Raw genomic sequence first — 18,844 nt, forward strand, 5'->3', positions numbered from 1 at the left:
CCCGTGATCCCGTTGACAAAATTGACTCACTGCGAGACCTTTGCTAGCGCCAAAATCACCTGCCTTGAGCTAAGGTAGATAGATAAATTCCTTCTTTCCGTTAAAAATTAAGTTGATATCTCGACAATTTCGGCATCTTTGAGTCTCAGACCTTAGTTGCTGGAATTCTCTTGGGTATCACTGTCTACGATCCGCAACTCCGGCATACCCCTCTGCATTATCCGCTCTTGACGTCGCAGACAATACAAACGGCTGTTGAGCTTCGATTCACTCAGAGTGTTGATCAAACTTTCTTTTGCCTCTCCTCCAGATTCTCGATAAGGAATTGACTCTCACCAGATACATCATCAGATCGCCTGTCCAACAATCTCTACAAAGAATGGCGCGAGAAAGAAATGAAACAGAGGCGGCTGGTCAACAAATTTCTTTCGTGGCCTCGGATGTGTCAGCAGATGGTTTACAAGATAGAAACAGCATGGCAACAGTTATCGATGAGCGAGAACAGGCTGAAGCTCAATATCTGTCCCCAAGCGATTCTACAGGAGCTATGAGTAACGACGACAACGAGGCCAATTTCATAAAGTACGACACGATATCTCCTAAATCATTAGATACATCTCTCGGGAACGGAAGCACTTTGGTCGTCAAGGAGAAGCATCCCGTCGCGTTGGTTGAGGAGCCACTAAAAGTAGTCCAGCCTGCTGGGAACCATACGGTACGAACACCTACCCACCTGGATGGTACTTTGATCTCTTCTCAACGTCAGATTCAAATTGGATTGTCTGTAATTGCACCGGATTTGAATACGGTGCAGAGTCCAAACTGTATTCTGTTTCCAAATTTCAAGAAGCTCGCGGTCGAGATTCGACTCATGATCTGGAGAACAGCTTTGTTCAAGCCAACGGTGATCAATTTGCAGCTTCAAAAGCGTCACATCTACCTCTATGGGGAAATAAATATCTGGAGGCCGAAATCCTGGTGCCGAATCCGGCATGTCTGCAAAGAGGCTCGTGGAGAGGCACAGCAATTTCAAACATCCTTTCTTCCAGAGACCATTCAGAGACCGTTGTTCTATATGAATAGAGACGTTGATACCATCTTTCTGGCAGATGATGCTTACTATGAAAGCTGAAAGCTCATACCTGAATCCTCCACAGTTTCATTCATTCCCTCACTCGCTATCGAAATGTCTACTTGGATCGCAATGGGTCTACAACAACGATTCATGGCTTTTATGAACAGCCTTTCTGCCTTGGGGGTCAGAGAGCTATACATTGTAGTCGATAAGGGGAGAGATATGAGCTCTACGGATCTCAATTTGCTCACCCAGAAACCATTCTTTGAGGAATTGCTTCCGGACGGGTATTTTGATGATTCGTTTTCGGCATTAACCGCCCCAGTTACGAACCAGCTGACTTGGGAGAGTCTCGAGGATATGCACATGAAAGATATTGCTATGTACGAGCATGATGCAGAGAAACATCTAGAGTAATTGATCAAGGGTGAGTTCAGCATCAGTAACAGCTTGGTTCCAACATGTGACATGCTGACGCAGCTGCAGATGGTTTTGATCCTGATGATGAGAATAATTGGGCCGGGAATGACCTATAATACGAGAAGCCGAAGCTGCCGTGGACACTTCAAAAGATCCATTATGTCTGAAGACTTTTCACAAACGTCGGATAAGCTTTGAGCCAATCAAGTATAGGGGGTGTGTGGGGACGTTGTTCCGGACTTCAGCAAAGGTTTCATGGTTTATGGACTGGATATTTCTTTCCAAATCTGGTAGACTTGTAGCTTCACAATGGTGATTAAATGTCAAGATAAGATGTCCGGAGGGAATGACGTGTTCCTCTATTTTGGCACGATCCTGTTAAGTCAAGGAACAAATACAGGCAAGGGTGGAAAACAAATACTATTGTCAATATAGGCTCTTCTGCATTCGTGATTGTTCAAAATATGCCTCTGTTTGCGACAATACAACGTTATAGCTTTGGAATATTGTTCATTCTTAATTACAAAATTCTATATAGTTTATATGACTGTGGCGTATACATTGATCTGGCTGATTCTGTCAAGCCCATTCACGATTTCGATCTTCTGATTCTTCTCTCTCGACGGATTTATATCAAACCATAGCAGACAACTTTTCCAGATATGCTGAATATGTTCTGAAGAAATATATGAGTGGACTATGGGATTAGGAGCACTTCATGTCGTGATACCCGTTGGTGGCAAAGAGTTCTTCCTTGAATGTGTTGGTGACATGCCGCGCCACTGTGGTTCCTCGCTTGAAATTTCCGGCACAAGAATTTAGTCACGCGTTCGTACTGGCTCACGGTGAGCAACACGTTTCTTTGTTGCAAGGAATTTTTACGTGACGAATCAAACCTTGAAAATCTTCTTCAATCGACGGAGGAACTTCCAATCCAGATACAACAGCAACAGATCAAAGCATCACCAAGAATTTAAGAAACGTAACGCGCAGATACAAGCAGAATCTATATCGTATCAAGAGACTGAGATGCCGTTGGCAACTTTCACCTGTTTCCCCAGGCTACCTCTCGAGCTCCGACGAAAAATCGTCAGAACCGCCGCGCTAGGCACACCGATCGTTGCAGCAGAGATCGGGAGTAATAAAACAAGAATGAATACCATAGTAAACCCTCCATAGTACCTATCCAAGCATCGGTACCTCTGCTAAGAGTAACCGGTGAGACTCGCGAAGAATGTCTAAAAGTCCTCATAGCTCACCACGAGCCAAAACTTGGAGAGCCGAAACTTTACTTCAATGAATCAAATGGTATATTATGGAGCATCAACTTTGACGAAATGACATTTACCAATAAATTCGACGCTTTCGTTCCCGATCCACAGAATGGAAAAAAGCCCAAAATCCAGACCTTGGCGACAGGATGGGAGATGTGGCCAAAACTGCGCTCCCATGGCGGAAATATGTACAGCTTGATGGCCATATTAAGAAACATGCGGAAGATTGGAATTCAAGAGGTTCTGATAGTGACGAAACCTTCGGGAAAGTTCTCTACGCCGTGGGAATATAGTAATGTCGAGTTTCGAGGTGCCGAGGAGTTCGACCCCAAAAATGAGCCAGTACACTGGGATGTTGTTGAGGGAGAGCTTCACCGTTGTGTCGATTCGTGATAGATGGAAATTGAGAATCTCCTCCCTCTTAATAATTATTTTTCTTGAATGTAACTTCCGATCTGAGTTACGAAATGAATCTCATTGGCATCTCCCTTGTTCAAAAACGGTTGACGCTGGTTCCACCCATATTCTGTCTTATGTTCATCAGTTCAATCGGCATATTTGACTGCCGACACGTGTATGAGCTGCCATTCAATTTCCGAGGGGTTGGACATCACAAGGGCTCAAGTACAAACTGGACACTACGATATGACAAAGACAATATTCAGAACCGACATCATGTATGTTGAAAATGTGAAGCAATCAACAGCTTTCTGGGCATTGTTAGGGCAATGGAAGTGTGTCTAGCCTTTGTGAAACGCCGAAGGGCACGGCACTGCTTCACTTTGCAGCAAACCGAGTCTGGCTTGAGTAACAGAAACCTGCGCTTCATGACACTTCATTCTCTTATTTAAGCGCCGACATCATACATCACTTGATCAGGATGAAGGCCAAGTTTTCTGTTCCCTTTTGAGTTCATCAAGTATATGTCACTTCTGATGTTCCAGCCAAAGTCATTAAAAGCTTACTTTAGAGACATAAAATCCTAGAATGCTAAGGGGTATGAGGTCACCGAGCCAATCTGAGCAACGTAGTGTCCGTCACTTTCAATGACTCAAGTGGCCGTGGGCGTGACAATGCACTGTGAGGTAAAATGACCAGCTGTAATTACGGTCATTAAAATCATTCACAACACCTGGGAGTTTAAGGTCGAAACTTGCAATATGTACTATCATTTATCGCTTTTGATTTCCAACTACGCTAATCTATTTCGAACTCAGAGATTGTAAATCAATTTTTCACCAGACACCATCTTCTTTCGCAAAAGCTCCAATCCGTCAAAAACCCCCTCAAAACCAGTATCGTGGACTCTCACGGGGTGTGGCTTGATCTTCCCTTCATCTAACAATCTCTGGGCTGTTTGAAACCACTTTTTCCCAAACACTCGCAGCGACGGATCGCCTTCACGGCCGAATGGTGCTGGCCAGCCAATCTTGGTTCCAAGGATGGAAGGTCCCAAAACCCAGTTTGCCACGACGGTCTTCCTCGTGCTTGTGAGGTGAGTGGGAAATGGCTCAAGTGCTGTGTAGCGTCCGCCAGACCGTCCAATCGATTCATAGCAGATTGTCATGGTATCAGCCTCGACTATACAGTCCATTGCGTATCGCAGACCGTTCTTAGTGTATGCTTTGATGTCCTTCGCACAAGTTGGCGAATTGTAGTCGAAGCATTTTTCAGCGCCATAGCTCTCCACCAGGGCGTTGTTTCGGGGCGAGCAGGTTGCAATGGGTGTCAGTCCCGCACTGGATATGTGTCAGTAAGCAACTTCCATCATCATCAAGCTGAGTCTTACTGTCTGATCAATTGAATAGCGAGTGTGCCAGAAGCGGTGCTTCCTCCATACACCAAAACGTAACAAGGCTTGTTGACTGGAAACACGCCTGGATTATCAGGTGTGTTGGGTAGCTGGAGGTGATTGAACAAAGCCAGTCCCATGGTTCCAACACCCGTTCCCAGTGATGCTCCAGTTGACAGACTCATAGTTTCAGGCAGTCTGAGTGTGAAATCGGCAGTGGCACCAACGTATTCTGCAAAAGCTCCAACATCAGGGCGCATAGGGTTCATTGGATGTACCACGCCAGCCACGCGGTCCCCGATCTTCAGGTACTCTCCACTGCCTGCACCTATTTTCACAACAATACCAGCAAAATCACAGCCAGAAATGGCACCGGGACTTGCCATTGGCCCTACCATTTTGGCGTCCACGGGGTTGACGGCGATTGCAACCGTTTTCACGAGGGCCAGATCGTCGTCGACATGCGGGACTGGCACATTGTGAGAAATTCCAAGTTCTCCGTTTGGCAGGGCAATGATAGCAGTCTGTTCTGCTGGAATGATATCCTCAGAGTGTGGCATTTTGAGGTTTGGCGAAACTGAAGTGATGACCGAGAAAACTCAAACAGGACATTCGAACTCAACGAAACAGGATTTGCTGAAGAGAGCGAGAAAAAAGTTGATCTAGTTTCTTGAGACACAACCAAAGGAAGGGGACTTACTCTTCAGAAGATGATTACTTTTGGAAAATTCAGAATTCGGTCTTGGCGTCTTATGGAACGTAAGAAGAAATCGCCGAAATGAGCTGAATGTCCAGTTCACTCTGACTGGATATATTCATGAGGCTGAATAATCTCAACGCCAGATGCCAAGAGACTAAGTTTTCTTCCTTTCTCGTCTTCCGGTTTCTTCCTTCTGAAGGATTCCCAGTTCAAGAACGTAGGATCAACGATTATTCAGCTAAATCGCCGAATTCTCAGCATCACTCAGATTTGTTTACCACTAGCGCCATATGATCTTACTGAAGCGAGTTTGCACTTTTAAGTCAATCTATTGCGTGACAAAAGGCCCGATTCTGAGTCTTGCCAAGTCTCTAGTAGAGTATTCCTGGCTCATCGTGAAATCCTCCCAGGCTGAAATGGTAGATAGCAGCACCCAATTCCTTGTCAAGCTCACTCCTAGCTATCTTCTTTCCACCAAAGACTCTTCCACAAATAAATTTTCATCTCTTAGCCATAACGATGGAGCCACGCAGACGACTTCCCAAAATTCTTTGCCTTCACGGCAGCGGCACCAACATTGACATCTTCCAAATCCAAAGTCGCAAGCTACGAGGCCACCTCAAAGATCATTTTCGCTTCGTCTTCGTCAACGCTCCATTCTCTTCGCCTCCCGGTCCAGGAGTTCTCCCTTTCTTTGACAGCGACGACGACTTTTTCGCCTGGATCCCGCAAAGGCGCCGTTCTCGGAAGCCTCTTGCAAGACGTATAGATCTCGGGAAAGAGGAGAAAGAGGCAAACGAGGGCTTGAAAAGAGCTCTCTTGGAGATCGGAGAGTATGACAGTCCATTTGTGGGAGTGATGGGTTTCTCGCAAGGTGCTGGGATGGCCGCAAGCCTCCTACTTCTTGCACAGCAAGCCCGCAATCGCGGAGAGAGATCCTATTGGAGCAGTCTACAGTTCGGCATCATGTTCAATGGGACAGCGGATTGTCTAGAGTGGCAAGCTCATCGCTCGAGTCAGCAGCTAGAGGATGATTTGATTCGGATCCCGACCGTTCAGGTCCATGGTCTTGTGGATCCTTGGCTCAAAAACGGGAGGATGATGCTTGACAGGTTTTTTGATAGAGATACTGTGCGTTTGATCGAGTTCAATGGGGGTCATCATTTGATTCCTGACGAGGATGGGACGAGGAAGTTGGCGGAGGCTATCAAGGATGTAAGTAGTGGAACATCGAAAGTCACGTGGTGGAATGCTGCAGTTGAGAGCAAGATTCGGAAAGATCCTGTTGTTACGATCGATGAAATGGTGTTTATCTGAAGGGTTTTGTTACCATGTTATCTGGGATATTCGCAAGTTAGAATAGATTTCTACAATGTAGTCGTTCTTATGTATAGACATACCTTTCAATCCACATATCACTTCAGAAAAAGTGTAGAATATCTTTTATGTCCAGACACCGCTCTTTGAAGACCTCGGGAAGAAACAGAAAGATCTTCCGACGGCACTCTTTTAGATACCCTGAAAGACAAGCGTTTAGCCCATGTAAGGACTGATAATGCCCCGAACTAAGTCCCCGCGAATGTCAAGATGTTTCAATCACAGTCCATGATCCCTCGCAGACTTTTCAAAAACCGCTTGTTGAGGGTAGAGCCACCCCGGCGATTACGAAGACTCCACCTAAACTGCACGGAGCATTCCAGATGATGTGAGGCGTAAAGACTCCGACCGCGATTTGCATAGATCGGGAAGAAGTGAAAGTGCAGGCCTCATGAACGAATCAAATCATGTATTCTGGGGGACTCCCAACCACTCTAACACAAGCTCAACCAAATATAAACAAGTTTATACGTACGATTTTGCATTTTGAAAGGAACTCTAGCCGTAGCACTATGACCATTGTATGCTCATCGTCCACTCCAACACCCATGACTACCAAAAGTCTAATGCCAAACCCACAGAAGGAAATTTTTGATGCCAGCACAATCATCACCAGCTCTCTTCATAGCTGTCAAAATACAGCAACAGTTGACTTAGACCCAGTCTGGGGCAAATTCAGCATGCATTGCAGTTCCGACACCAGAGTACTGCTTGCAGCCGACCTCTCCACCAGTCACGCTAGCTGGAATGATACCTCCAAACCCACGGTCCTGAATTGCCCACTCGGGATCCGCAAAGTCAACGTCGAATTTCCATTCCTTCTTCTTGGAAGCGGAAACAAAGTCAAGATGGAAGGTAGTGCGGGCTTTCGTCGGATCGAAAGGAGTGCTTGTATCGTTCACGTGCGTTTGTGAGAAAAGCATGTAATCCGTGTTCTTCGCCGCAGTGAACGATTGTGACTTGAAAATCACCTTGTTGGATTTGATAATGGTGGAGGCCAGGTATGTCTTGCCATCAACTTGGGATCCGATCAACCAGAAGACCAAGGTGTAGGGACCGGCATTCACACGTGACTCTTGCCAGCCTAGGGCGGTTTGAACAAGTGGGAAGGATGCCCAGTTCCTGTCGTGACCGCCGATGCCAGTGAACTTGAGCTGTGTGCCGGCGACGTTGATATCAACCTTGACTTTTCCGGACGGAACAGAGGCATCCCAGTAGACATAGGGCATAACTTTGGCAGTAGCCCGTCGTGATGGCCACAAATTTCCATCTGCGTAAATGCCTGGCGCTGTGGCAGTAAGAGTGTATGTCCCACTTAAAGTCGGCGAGTCAAGAGTGATGGTGGTGTGCTTGAGATCGGTGGATGTCTTGAAGGAATATGTGGATCCGGTCTTGTTCCACACACCAGTCGTTGCATCCTTGCATACTGAAATGGTGTTGTCCGTCACCCAGGAAGTCTCGATCCAGTGGGTGCCATTGGGAAAGACAACTTGCGTTTGGAGCCTCAAAACTCCTAATGGGGGGTTCTCTATTCCCACGTGAGAGTTATCTCGCCAGAATGCGAACGAAATTCCAGCGTCTCCATCTTCGGTTGTGGAGTCGAAAAACCAGAACTCCCAGGCAGTTTGGTTGACTGCAGAGAGTTTCGGAGATGAAAAAGGAATCAATGGATCCTCTCCAATATCAATCGCTGTCACATTCTCGATGTCGTATTGCTCGAGTGTGTTGTACTGGCAGCGTCTGCTTGGTGTCGCTTCCGCAACGGCAAGTGCTGCAAGGATACAAGTAATGGATTTGAACAACATGATTTATTTAGGGGATGAGAAAAAACTGCGTCTCAATGTATTGATGAAGGGTACTTCCAGAGGAAGATTTCAAGAAGATTATAAGGTAACGAAATAAGTCACTCTGGCTTCACCACTCCCGTAGCATACGTAACTCTCTCATCTTCTCGAACTAGAAGGAGATCTGACGGCCGATTGTCTTCTCACGAGTGACATAGAGGTGGAGAAATTTGGCAGTCTAATGCTTTCGGCGCTTTTGTGTTCTCCTTGGAATTCTCCTCTCAAAATCAATCTAGAAGTCATCGATTAGACAAATTACGAAAAGGCAGGAACATCGGCGATATATGGCACCCGTACTCAGCAACTAGTTCGCCATCAGCCGCCCTTGGCGAGTTGCCGATCACTTTAAATACATGATTTCTACAATTAGACGAATTAGATGAATAGTACAGTCCATGTGTGTCAGATCAGAAATTGTTTTGATCGCCAGGGTTCAGTACTCTTTTTGATGAATGGTCTTCTGGGAATGGGTTCTTTACACGACATGGGGTTTCGACCAACGAGTTAATCCCCTTGCCCGGTATGCCACCAGCTACAGAGACTACAGAATAAAGCGAGAAGCGAGTTTTTGAGACGAAGCGCCACGGAAACGGGGATGGCGGTCCTGCTCGCTTAACCTCCTATATCGGCAATGTCACCCCAAATGCTTGGCATATCGGCGATATTCCAACCCGACAGACCGGTGTTGACTATTGTACCCAGTCCAGCCGAATATTCCAGTATGGGCAATGGGAGACTCTGCCGGCTATTGTCATCGTCTCTGATCCTGCAGTTCCGAGGAACGAAGGCAAGAATGCGTACATTAACTATGTCTTATGGTATGTTATGTTACGCGCCATGCCCTTGACACAGCTCGATTGATCGTTTCATCATGAGTGCTACTTTAATCTCCACACAATCGACTGCCAAGAGCATAGCCAGAGACATGGATATATCAAACCAACAAGTCAACAATGGCGCTTTACCAGTTGAGTTGCAACCGCTTCATACTCAAGACTCACGTCGCTCTGTGTCTGCTGCCCCTATAGAGACACAAGCCTTGGAGCCAGCACTACCTTCAACAGAAAAAGTACCTTTTGAAGTTTCACCGAAGCTGGAAAGTGATTCAGCTGTGACAGTTGACGATGATTTCCAGACCGACTCCCCCAATACCGAAAGGCAAGAGACGCTCGCCAGCTCAATCGGCACAGACAGCACCATCTTGAAGCAGCCAGAAATTGCATCCAAGGAACCGCTGGGAGATGCAAGTCATAATGGCAGCACTTCACCAGAAACTTCTCCCGATGCTACAACGGAAGAGGACGACGAGGAGCCTAATGTTGTACACTTGACAGGTGTCAAGCTATATACTCTTACATTTGGATTAACGCTCGCCGGCATGTTGATGATGCTTAACGCATCAATAGTTGCAACAGTGAGTAGGAATACTGATTTGCGGAAACCGAAGAAGCAATATTGACTATTTACCCAGGCAATTCCAGAGATCTCAATGCACTTCCAATCGATTTCTGATATTGGCTGGTATGGCAGTGTATACCTACTCACCAAGTATGTTCGTCCCTTGTCCGAAATAAGTTTGAAGAACCTGCAACGACTCTTTACTGACATAATGGCGAAGTTGTTCAGTACAACCTTTAAGTGGCAAGCTCTACACTGTGTTTTCTCTCAAGGTAACTGCATATCCGACCTCTTGCTCGTCGCGGTGACTAATGGATCGGATGTAGTGGACTTTCCTCTCCTTTCTTGCGGTCTTCGAATTGGGAGCTTTGATATCAGCAGCTTCGGTCTCGTCGGAGATGTTTATAATTGGAAGAGCAGTGGGTGGTATTGGTGGCGCGGGGTTGATGAATGGGGCCCTCACCATCATAGCCTCTGCAGCACCAGTAGTGAAACGTCCACGTATGAACATCCTCTCTCGCTCTATATCCAGCGATGGAACTAATGCATCTATTCTATTAGTCCTTGTTGGCACAATCATGTCAGTAGGTGTTATTGGACAGGCAGTCGGACCCTTGATCGGTGGAGCATTTACACAATATGCAACTTGGAGGTGGTGTATGTATCCCGTAGTACATTATTGAACACCTCTAATTAACATTACAGGCTTCTACATCAACTTACCTGCCGGAGCCATCACCGGTCTTGTCCTATTCTTCATCGACATACCCGATGAGCGGGAGAAATACAAAGTTCACAAGACTTTGAAAGAGCTATTCTTTGCCTTGGATATCATAGGCTTCTCTCTCTTTGCACCGGCATGCATCATGTTCCTCATGGCTCTCCAATGGGGAGGTATTGAGCATCCATGGATCTCTGCCACCATTCTTGGCCTCTTCATCGGGTCAATCGCAACTGCAATTGTGTTTGCATTGTGGGAGCAACGAATAGGAAAAGACGCTATGATCCCGATGTCAATGCTGAAGCAGCGAATCATATATAGTAGTTGCTTGACAGCACTTCTACAGATGGGTTCCCTCCTGCTGGTCACTTACTATTTGCCAATCTGGTTCCAATCTGTCAAGCAAGTCGGCCCAACTATGAGTGGAATCATGATCCTGCCCACCTTTCTTTCGCAGATTCCGGCGGCGGGGATATCTAGTATCCTAGGTATGTTGACCTTGCAGCATCACTACTGGCTTTGTAACAAAGACTGACTTGTTTGTAGTCACAAGGCTAGGATACTACTTACCGTGGGCTATGGTCGGATCAGCTATCACGGCAATAGGCTCAGGCCTCATGGGAAACTTCAAGCCTGGTACATCCGAAGCAGAATGGATATGCTATCAGATACTCGGCGGTGCAGGTCGCGGAATGGTCCTTCAAATAGTATTTGACTCTGTGATAAAGTCCCTGTTCATAGCTAACAACATTTCCAGCCCGTGATAGCAACACAGGCTATCCTGAAACCATCCGAGATCGCAGTGGGCTCGGCACTGGTAGTCCTCTTCCAGCTTTTCGGCGGTGCCATCTTCATTTCCTGCGGTCAGACAATCTTCACCAATCGCCTCATGGGCGCACTTCAGAGGTTTGCACCAGAAGTTAATGCAGCGCTTGTGGTGAAGTGGGGAGCCACGCAATTGAAGAAAGCTGTGCCACCGGAGTCTCTAGATCATGTCTTAGAAGCTTACAACTATGCCCTCATTGGCACTTTTGTGAGTCCCATTATTGATATTTACCGTCAAATTACTTGTACTGACTAGGTCATTTAGTATCTCGGCGCTGCTGGTGCGTTCGTGGCGTTCTTTACCAGCACTGGGATGGGCTGGAAGAGTCTCAAGAAGACAAATGTGGTGAACCCACAAGCATGAATGACTGTATTGGATCTGTAAATAATGTACATACATGACATGGTGAGATGAAGTTATATCAACTATAATTCCAATCTATATCGTACTCATCCAAATCCAAAGTCTTGCAATTTTCGTATATTAGCTCCTTGTCATTGTAACATAAATGACTTAATCAGCCAGCCATTCTCTCCTCCAAAACTGAGTTGTCACATGTCCAGCGCAGCTACGGTATACGAGCTCAGACAGAAACTGGACCGTTCATCCGTGGTTACATGCATGCATATGTCAGCCAGCATAGCGTCCCAGCCTGAACTCACAGCCTCAAGGGTTAGTTGCAGGTTGCTCAGCAGGACCCAACAACCGGCAACTCAGCATTTTCCCAATCAATCCGATCTTCTTGCAGATATTGGTAAACCTCGTACCACACCCACTGAGGAAGGGTATCATTTAAGCTTTTCTGACTGAGCTGGGTTGGGAGGGCAGATCCTGGCCTTGGCTAGAGAATGTAATACATTGCTGCAATATTGGATGCAGACCCTTATGCTAAGGCCCTGGAGTGGAGACTGAAGGATTCTCACGGAGAGAGCTGACCCGACACAACGCCGCGCTACTTTCTTACTCTTCTAAAGATAATTATGTTGAGAGGCCTGCTGGAATGCCTTTACATGGAAGCTGAATGAGGTAATCTTCAATCTAATGAGGAAATTGAATGTAGGATTGTGGAGTGGAAGCCCTGAGCCCTTTCTAGGTCCCCTGGATTACCAGTAGGTCTGATTCGAAGTCACAGTGATCATCACAGGAACTAAGTCAATAATATGAAGCCATAATTAAAATTCGTGCTAAAGAGACCCAGAGCTCAAGAGATCTTTGTACACGCTCAGCTGTATCGAATCCACCGCGTCCAGCCCACTATTGATCAGCACCCTCAAAATCGCCCTCGCATTCTTCCTGTCTATATTCGCCATCCTGATTGCCTGCGCATCCTCCGACGACGTCATAGTAGCCTGTGGACTGCCTCCCCAGTCCCAGCCCTCACCCATGAACTGGTCAATCCACTGCGGCACCCCAGGCGTGGTAGGCTGCCCATCCACGATCCTCTTTCCCTCGATCGTCTCCATCAGGGCTTGCATCCCGCCGTCTTCAGATAGAACGCTGAAAATACATTCTGTGCCCTCGGCTGTGCCGGCTAGGAGAGCAAGTGTGAACCAGCCTTCTGACCGCACGATTGCGGACTTCTGCTGTGTGATCATGAAGATGAGGGGTTTCTTGATCTCCGGGTGCATGTAGTAGAATTTGCGCTTGTTCTGCTCGAGTTTCTGCGAGTCCTTGGGCATACGCTGACTGCCTACGCGGCAGAAGGCTGTGATCAGTCGTGAGATTTCTACCTTTGTGGTTTCATTATCTGTTCTGTCGAATGTCGCGAGGAGGAGCGACATGTTGGATCGCATGTGTGCTGGTGAGTCCTTGTCCCGCGACAGTCGGCGGTAGAATCTGCGAACGTTATCCCAATTACTAACGAGGAGACTGCGAGTTAAGCGGATTGAAGCGTGTTGGATTGCAACCTTGTCTGCTAGATTCCAGAGCGTGGGGAGGAATTCGAGGAGTCCGCTGTTGCCGAGCTCGACCTTGTTTCTCGGCGAGACGCATAGATTGTTTAGGAGAGATAGAGCGGCGAAAAGGATCTTTGCATCGTCTGTAGTCCTCAGAATTGTGTTGAGATTATTGTGGATTTGGTAGGTGTGGACGAGCTCTTCCGAGACTGTGTCTGAGCGAGCAAGGTTTCCGACTAGCACACATGCGTAGTTTTGAAATACCACCCTAGACGATGAAAGTAATCGGATAAGAGTTGTCCCAAATTGAGACTCTAATGGATACAGCTCTATACTGAATTCTGGCAGACTTGATGTGTCAAGAATCTGCTGGCTGAGTGAAGAAAGCGAAGACACCGCTCTATCAATTGCGTCTTGTGGGAAAGCCTGGTGAGACCGGCGTATAATGCTTTCTGGCTTTTCCAAAGACATATAAGTCTTCGTCATGAGATTTAAAGCATTGACCATACCACCATCCTCAATCAAACCCTTCCGGAATTTGGTGTGTGTCAGGTAACAAGTGGCAATATCCAGTAGCTTGGAGAATTCCTCAAGTTTATTCTCGATGTTTAAAGCAGCTGCTACGTTGAATAATACAAGGCAGGTATTGCTAGGTGCCTTGTCGATCTCAGCTTCTGAAGCATTTTTAGCTTGAGCGTCTGGCGGTTAAAGCAAAGGACCCACAAACCTTGAGTTACCATGAACCCTAATAGCTCACAACAGTGGTCGAGAAACACTTCAACGCGTCCATCGTCTGCTGCAAAAAGGTATTCAATTAACTCGCGAGTCAATTGGTGCTCGGATGCTTCTCTTTGGGCAGGTTCTAAGTGTGTGTCAGCGAGGGGGCAATGAATACTGGGAAAATGGATGAGATACTGACCATAATCAACACACATATTATAGATTACTACGACAGCAAATGGCGAAAGGATGTGATCTCTCAAATCGCGTATGATAGACGGGAAAACATTGCGCGACAAAATCTGAGCCCGGTTATTGTCTGTATTGTATAAGCAAGACTGTTCAATGACTTCACATTCAACCTTCAACGTACCGACATCTGCGCACGTATTCCCAATGAGTCGCAAGATCTGTAGCTTGAGAACCCTTCTATCTTCACAGTGTGGCAGAATTCCTAGGAAGAAATCCAAGACGCCTGACTCGCCAACGGGGACTCGCCATCGAGCTACGTTCTCATGTTAGTATGGGTCATCTTGTCTGGAAACAAATGGACAAGTGCACCAAAGGTCCACAATCGTGGCTTATATCCATGTATCGTAATAAACTTCCAGACTCTGGGCCGCCAGCAAACGACAGTCCTGAAATAGCGAAAACTCACTTTCACGACACGCATCTGCTAGTTTCTCGGCTGAGAGGTCAAGATGCTCAGAGCTTGAGAGCCAGAGATGAGTGAGAATAGGTAGGATATTCGTGAGGTATTCGATCTTCGCCGTTATTTTTTCCGCAATTTGGTCGGGACCCGTCTGGTCATTCTCCTGGTAGCCTTGCACGAGGCCAAAAGGAACTCGTGGGTCGCGCTCAAGATCAAAGATCTCTGAGACGCTCTTCTGGATATCCACACTGTTGAAAGCAGCACCTGGAGAATGAAGACTACCTGGTGTGCCGACCGACATGATCGTGGGAGCAGCTCGAGGCTGGGTAGATGCTGTGGGAATGACTTAATCGCGGCGACGATGTCGCTCGTCGACGATATTTTTTTTTCGGCCAGTTCAGCTGCAAGGCTGGACAGATTGGAAAGACACCGGCAATATGACGCGCGGGATGCGTCGATGCCTGTACTTGCGTTGGTGGTCCCTACGTCCGTAGCTAGGTCTGTATGCAGGTGAACATCCCCTTCCCGTGGACGCGGGGGTCAACCTACGGCGCAATTCATTCATCCACACACCTTTCCTTTCACCACCCACTCACATCATTCACACCATACACACCATACACACCACCTGCACGCTTTGTCACCACCGCCCACTGACACAAGCGCTTGGCACGGGACTTGGCATTGCTGAACGCCGCCAGCAAAATCAGCTGTTTTGGCGCGGAGACGTGTTTTGATGGAGGGACGGGAAGCGAGGGATGAGGGATGAGGAATGAGGGAGGGATCCGGAGAGACTTCCAGCGAGTAAGGTTTTGGGTGTTTCGTTTTATGTACCAATCAATCTTCCCATCTCTTCCTGCCGCTCACGCTGAGCATGCTGTGCCACCCGACCACCAGCCCCAGCCAAACACGGTTTCCCCGTCTTCCCTTTGTTCAGTTCTGCTCTCCTCTGTCTGCAGTGCTCATGCATGTAATTTCTGTGAAGGATCATAGTACCCGGCAAAGTTGACTGCGGCACCCCTGCTATTGCAGTAAACCCTGGAAAAACATGGCTTACCTTCACCCCACTCACTCCATGGGAAGCTATGCCATAGGCAAAGAGTACGAATCAGCTGTAGGATTCTTTTTTTCCCCTTCGGTGCCCAAGTTTGCTTTTGGTGTTGTCTTACTGACCACATTGGCAGGTCTTACTGCAGTCCAAAGGCGTGGTAATGTTACTGGCAGCCACCCGTTCGGGAAATAGGAAGGAGACTGGTTACCTGACGACAAGAAAATGATATTTATCGATAAAGGACGGCAGGCCAAACGTCTAATCTGATTAAAACACAGCAAGGAGACAGAGAATACATTCAATATGACAGACAACAATGCTCGCAGCCTCGAGACTGCGAATGGAGAGACAAGCGATGCCAGTGTCGGCGATGTAGAAGGGTACACCTCAGTCAAACATGGCCAAAAGCCAGACTCGTCCATCTCACCATCATCTAAAAGATTCACACGTCTGGCATGCAACAGGTGCCATAGCCACAAGTTACGTTGTGTCCGCTCGGACATGTTCAGCAATTCCGAGGGTTGCGAAAGATGCTTCAGAGCCAACACAAAATGCGTATACGGAACGCCAATGCGATTGGGACGACCTCCATGCACAAGTAATGCGAACCAAACGGGAAACAACAAAAACAATGGGGATGGAGATGTTGGTGACAGCAGTTCCAGCAACAGTGGCAGCACTTACAGTACCAACGGAGTTATTCCCGGAAACCAACAAACCTTATCGTCAGGCGATATAGTCCTGCACCAACATCAAGATTTGGTGGTCCACGGGAACGTATCGCAGTCCCCGGAACCTCCAGCAAAGACAAAGTCGAAAACAAAGAAGCGAAAGGTGGGAGATAGCTTCACTGTCCCAACCACCGATAGTCCGACATTGAGTTGGAGCATTGCAGACAATGACGTGATGATGCCGTTAGACGGTGAGGTGCTGGGCCCATCGAGTACCGTGTTACACAGCGGTGGAGGTGAGTTCAATCTATCTTCTTGCGGTGTACGAGTGCTGTACGAGTTTTGCTCTAACTTCTATAAATCCAGACCACGCGAGTACCATTCCACATGCGAACTACGACAATTCCCGGGACCTGAGCATATTTACGACTTTCGAACCTTTACAGTGGAATCTGCCTCACTTGAGTACCCTTCCAGGAGCAGCAGATTACCATGTGAACGGTAACCAACCATTCTCTGACCTGTTCCCTGAAAGTTTTGGCATCCACTGGCCTTCTCACGAGGACTTATCCGGTGACAACCACACCTTTCCGAGCCTCAGTGACCAACTGAGCTCGTTTGAATCTTCTCCGACGGATCCGTATGGAGACGCTACAGCCACAATGAATGACTGCATTCAAGACCTGGCTGAACTCCAAAGCATGCTTTACCGCTGCTCTGTATCGTCTCCCGCTACGGCAGTCGGGCTTCAGGGACGCGTTGGTGATGGTCTCGCGACCATGAAGTTGGACAACATCTCAACGAATCCACTCGCATCAACGGAATGCCAACCCCAGGCGATATCCGACACACAAGCCGATTCAATCTTCACCACAGCTCAGGCCTTCATCAATATACTCAATCGGCTTGCGACGCATGCCCCCGGGGCTAATGCTGCCAAGAGTCCAAACATCAGCCGGAATAGTGTATCACCAACAAATGCCGCCGGCATCTCTGGACAGTCCGTACAGAGCAATCAAACCCCATCCTCAGGCTCAGCATCAGGCGGCCAATACAATGCGACTTTCTTCCTGGTGCTGACATGTTACCTCCGACTTCTCAACATCTGCGATCCCTTCGTATCTGACTTGCGCTTACGACTGCAAAACTCAAACATCACTGCGCAGCCCACCGCGGCCGGGGACCTGCCCAGCCTCCGACTCGGCCAGTTTACGCCGCCAGCCTCAAGCGAACTGCAGATCCTCTTGTTGGTGCACGCCATACGCCATCTGCTCGATCGCATCGACAAGGGCATCATGACATGCTTTCCCTTGGAGATGGAGGCGGGCGCCGCCCTGACACAAGAGTCTGCCAATTGTGCAACAGGCGATCCGAAGCGTCGCATACACGTGGTTGCCATGCAGTTCACGCTGAAAGAGATTCAGATGCGGGAGGATATCCTGCACAGGGGGGTAGCAGGGGTGACGGATATGCTGAAGGATTCAGCACTGCTCTGATACGATATACGAGTTGGGATGATGTGATGAGATGGGGTGCGACATGACGCTATCGGAGGTGATGTGAGAACAGTATATCCGGATACTAGGTAGATTTGGGACACGTTAGAAAGGGGAACAGCATTCTTAGCGCGCTTTAGAGTTTACCATTCTTTGCAGTATCATGAATTGCTAACCTACAAAAACGGAGGTTGCCGACGTAATGATTGCTAAATTGGGAGGGGAGATCGATAGAACAATCTAAATCCTTGATTGATCTCCAGGGTTGTCGGCAGTCGTATCCACAGTGACTAGGGTCCTCAATCCGAAGCAAGCTGTGAGGCTGACGCCAGAGTTGGCGTTGAGGGGTCAGGGTGTCTGGTGTCTGGTCTTTGGGCTGCGAGGAACAAAAGCGCTGTACCACAATATGACGACTGTGGTAACGAAGGGACCAGGGATTTATTTTTGTCCTCATCAGCACGAAGTAAATTACGGTAATTAGGTTCTAATCCTTGTTCATGACTTAACCTCTTTTGGCAGTAAATAAACACAGAGGGTGGTCAAGGCGCTCTAGCGAAGTTTCTTGAAAAGAAGCCCTCGGCGCTTTGCATCCCCTGCCGTTGGCTAGTGGTCAAACCAAGCTGTTGTACAAGTACCTCGCCATGCTGCCTTAGATAGGTACCCGATACCCTGCGTTAACATGGAACGTGGGGCGTTGATCGACCAGGGCGGGAGAACGCGGGATGCTCCATTCATGATGACTCGCATGGGATTGGGGACTTACTTAAGACAAGCGGATGAGCTAACAGGTTGAGATGAGGCACAGGCTGTCATTTGGTAGGTCGGCTCGGTGAGCTCGAATTCTTGTATTGGACGAACAGTCAAGTACCGATGATACGAGCCGTAAGACCTTGAGAAGAGTGCTCCCATTTCTTGGCCGGGTTGAAGCTTTG

General features: G+C 47.7%; 9 protein-coding genes across 9 annotated transcripts; 6 read left to right on the forward strand and 3 right to left on the reverse strand.

The window, feature by feature from the left end:
• Positions 1-379: 379 nt before the first annotated feature.
• ONS95_001304 (uncharacterized protein) lies at positions 380-1,132 on the forward strand (the record flags this gene model as incomplete). Its single annotated transcript, XM_058494496.1, has 1 exon — positions 380-1,132. The coding sequence occupies one exon, from the start codon at positions 380-382 to the stop codon at positions 1,130-1,132; it is 753 nt and encodes a 250-aa protein (XP_058364701.1).
• A 54-nt stretch (positions 1,133-1,186) lies between these two features.
• Positions 1,187-1,492, forward strand: ONS95_001305 (uncharacterized protein; the record flags this gene model as incomplete). The annotated part of the gene is made up of 1 exon (XM_058494497.1): positions 1,187-1,492. The coding sequence occupies one exon, from the start codon at positions 1,187-1,189 to the stop codon at positions 1,490-1,492; it is 306 nt and encodes a 101-aa protein (XP_058364702.1).
• Positions 1,493-2,306: 814 nt separating this feature from the next.
• ONS95_001306 (uncharacterized protein) lies at positions 2,307-3,252 on the forward strand. Its single transcript, XM_058494498.1, has 2 exons — positions 2,307-2,659; positions 2,719-3,252. Exons 1-2 carry the CDS (start codon positions 2,525-2,527, stop codon positions 3,160-3,162), a joined length of 579 nt encoding a protein of 192 aa, XP_058364703.1. The 5' UTR covers positions 2,307-2,524; the 3' UTR covers positions 3,163-3,252.
• A 686-nt stretch (positions 3,253-3,938) lies between these two features.
• ONS95_001307 (uncharacterized protein) lies at positions 3,939-5,258 on the reverse strand. The gene is made up of 2 exons (XM_058494499.1): positions 4,559-5,258; positions 3,939-4,508 (listed from the first exon to the last, which is right to left on the reverse strand). Exons 1-2 carry the CDS (start codon positions 5,119-5,121, stop codon positions 3,983-3,985), a joined length of 1,089 nt encoding a protein of 362 aa, XP_058364704.1. The 5' UTR covers positions 5,122-5,258; the 3' UTR covers positions 3,939-3,982.
• A 522-nt stretch (positions 5,259-5,780) lies between these two features.
• Positions 5,781-6,578, forward strand: ONS95_001308 (uncharacterized protein; the record flags this gene model as incomplete). The annotated part of the gene is made up of 1 exon (XM_058494500.1): positions 5,781-6,578. One exon carries the CDS (start codon positions 5,781-5,783, stop codon positions 6,576-6,578), a length of 798 nt encoding a protein of 265 aa, XP_058364705.1.
• Positions 6,579-7,291: 713 nt separating this feature from the next.
• On the reverse strand, positions 7,292-8,443 carry ONS95_001309 (uncharacterized protein; the record flags this gene model as incomplete). The annotated part of the gene is made up of 1 exon (XM_058494501.1): positions 7,292-8,443. The coding sequence occupies one exon, from the start codon at positions 8,441-8,443 to the stop codon at positions 7,292-7,294; it is 1,152 nt and encodes a 383-aa protein (XP_058364706.1).
• Positions 8,444-9,353: 910 nt separating this feature from the next.
• ONS95_001310 (uncharacterized protein) lies at positions 9,354-11,790 on the forward strand (the record flags this gene model as incomplete). The annotated part of the gene is made up of 9 exons (XM_058494502.1): positions 9,354-9,896; positions 9,954-10,030; positions 10,101-10,152; positions 10,207-10,381; positions 10,442-10,537; positions 10,586-11,089; positions 11,148-11,308; positions 11,359-11,634; positions 11,692-11,790. 9 exons carry the CDS (start codon positions 9,354-9,356, stop codon positions 11,788-11,790), a joined length of 1,983 nt encoding a protein of 660 aa, XP_058364707.1.
• An 821-nt stretch (positions 11,791-12,611) lies between these two features.
• ONS95_001311 (uncharacterized protein) lies at positions 12,612-14,995 on the reverse strand (the record flags this gene model as incomplete). The annotated part of the gene is made up of 5 exons (XM_058494503.1): positions 12,612-13,996; positions 14,050-14,184; positions 14,242-14,361; positions 14,416-14,547; positions 14,701-14,995. 5 exons carry the CDS (start codon positions 14,993-14,995, stop codon positions 12,612-12,614), a joined length of 2,067 nt encoding a protein of 688 aa, XP_058364708.1.
• A 1,053-nt stretch (positions 14,996-16,048) lies between these two features.
• ONS95_001312 (uncharacterized protein) lies at positions 16,049-17,912 on the forward strand (the record flags this gene model as incomplete). The annotated part of the gene is made up of 2 exons (XM_058494504.1): positions 16,049-16,712; positions 16,783-17,912. The coding sequence occupies 2 exons, from the start codon at positions 16,049-16,051 to the stop codon at positions 17,910-17,912; spliced, it is 1,794 nt and encodes a 597-aa protein (XP_058364709.1).
• Between the last annotated feature and the right edge of the window lie 932 nt (positions 17,913-18,844).

The sequence above is a fragment of the Cadophora gregata genome (assembly GCF_030347475.1).
Source record: "Cadophora gregata isolate MNR1 chromosome Unknown scaffold_1, whole genome shotgun sequence".
Lineage (NCBI taxonomy): Eukaryota > Fungi > Ascomycota > Leotiomycetes > Helotiales > Ploettnerulaceae > Cadophora > Cadophora gregata.

Excerpts from the sequence above, each read along its gene's own strand:
- ONS95_001306 (XM_058494498.1), top strand. The coding sequence starts at position 2,525 with ATGCCGTTGGCAACTTTCACCTGTTTCCCCAGGCTACCTCTCGAGCTC. Across the intron at positions 2,660-2,718 it reads AAACAAGAATGAATACCATA|ACTCGCGAAGAATGTCTAAA; the intron begins GTAAACCCTCCA and ends GTAACCGGTGAG.
- ONS95_001307 (XM_058494499.1), bottom strand. The coding sequence starts at position 5,121 with ATGCCACACTCTGAGGATATCATTCCAGCAGAACAGACTGCTATCATT. Across the intron at positions 4,509-4,558 it reads GCTATTCAATTGATCAGACA|TGCGGGACTGACACCCATTG; the intron begins GTAAGACTCAGC and ends ACACATATCCAG.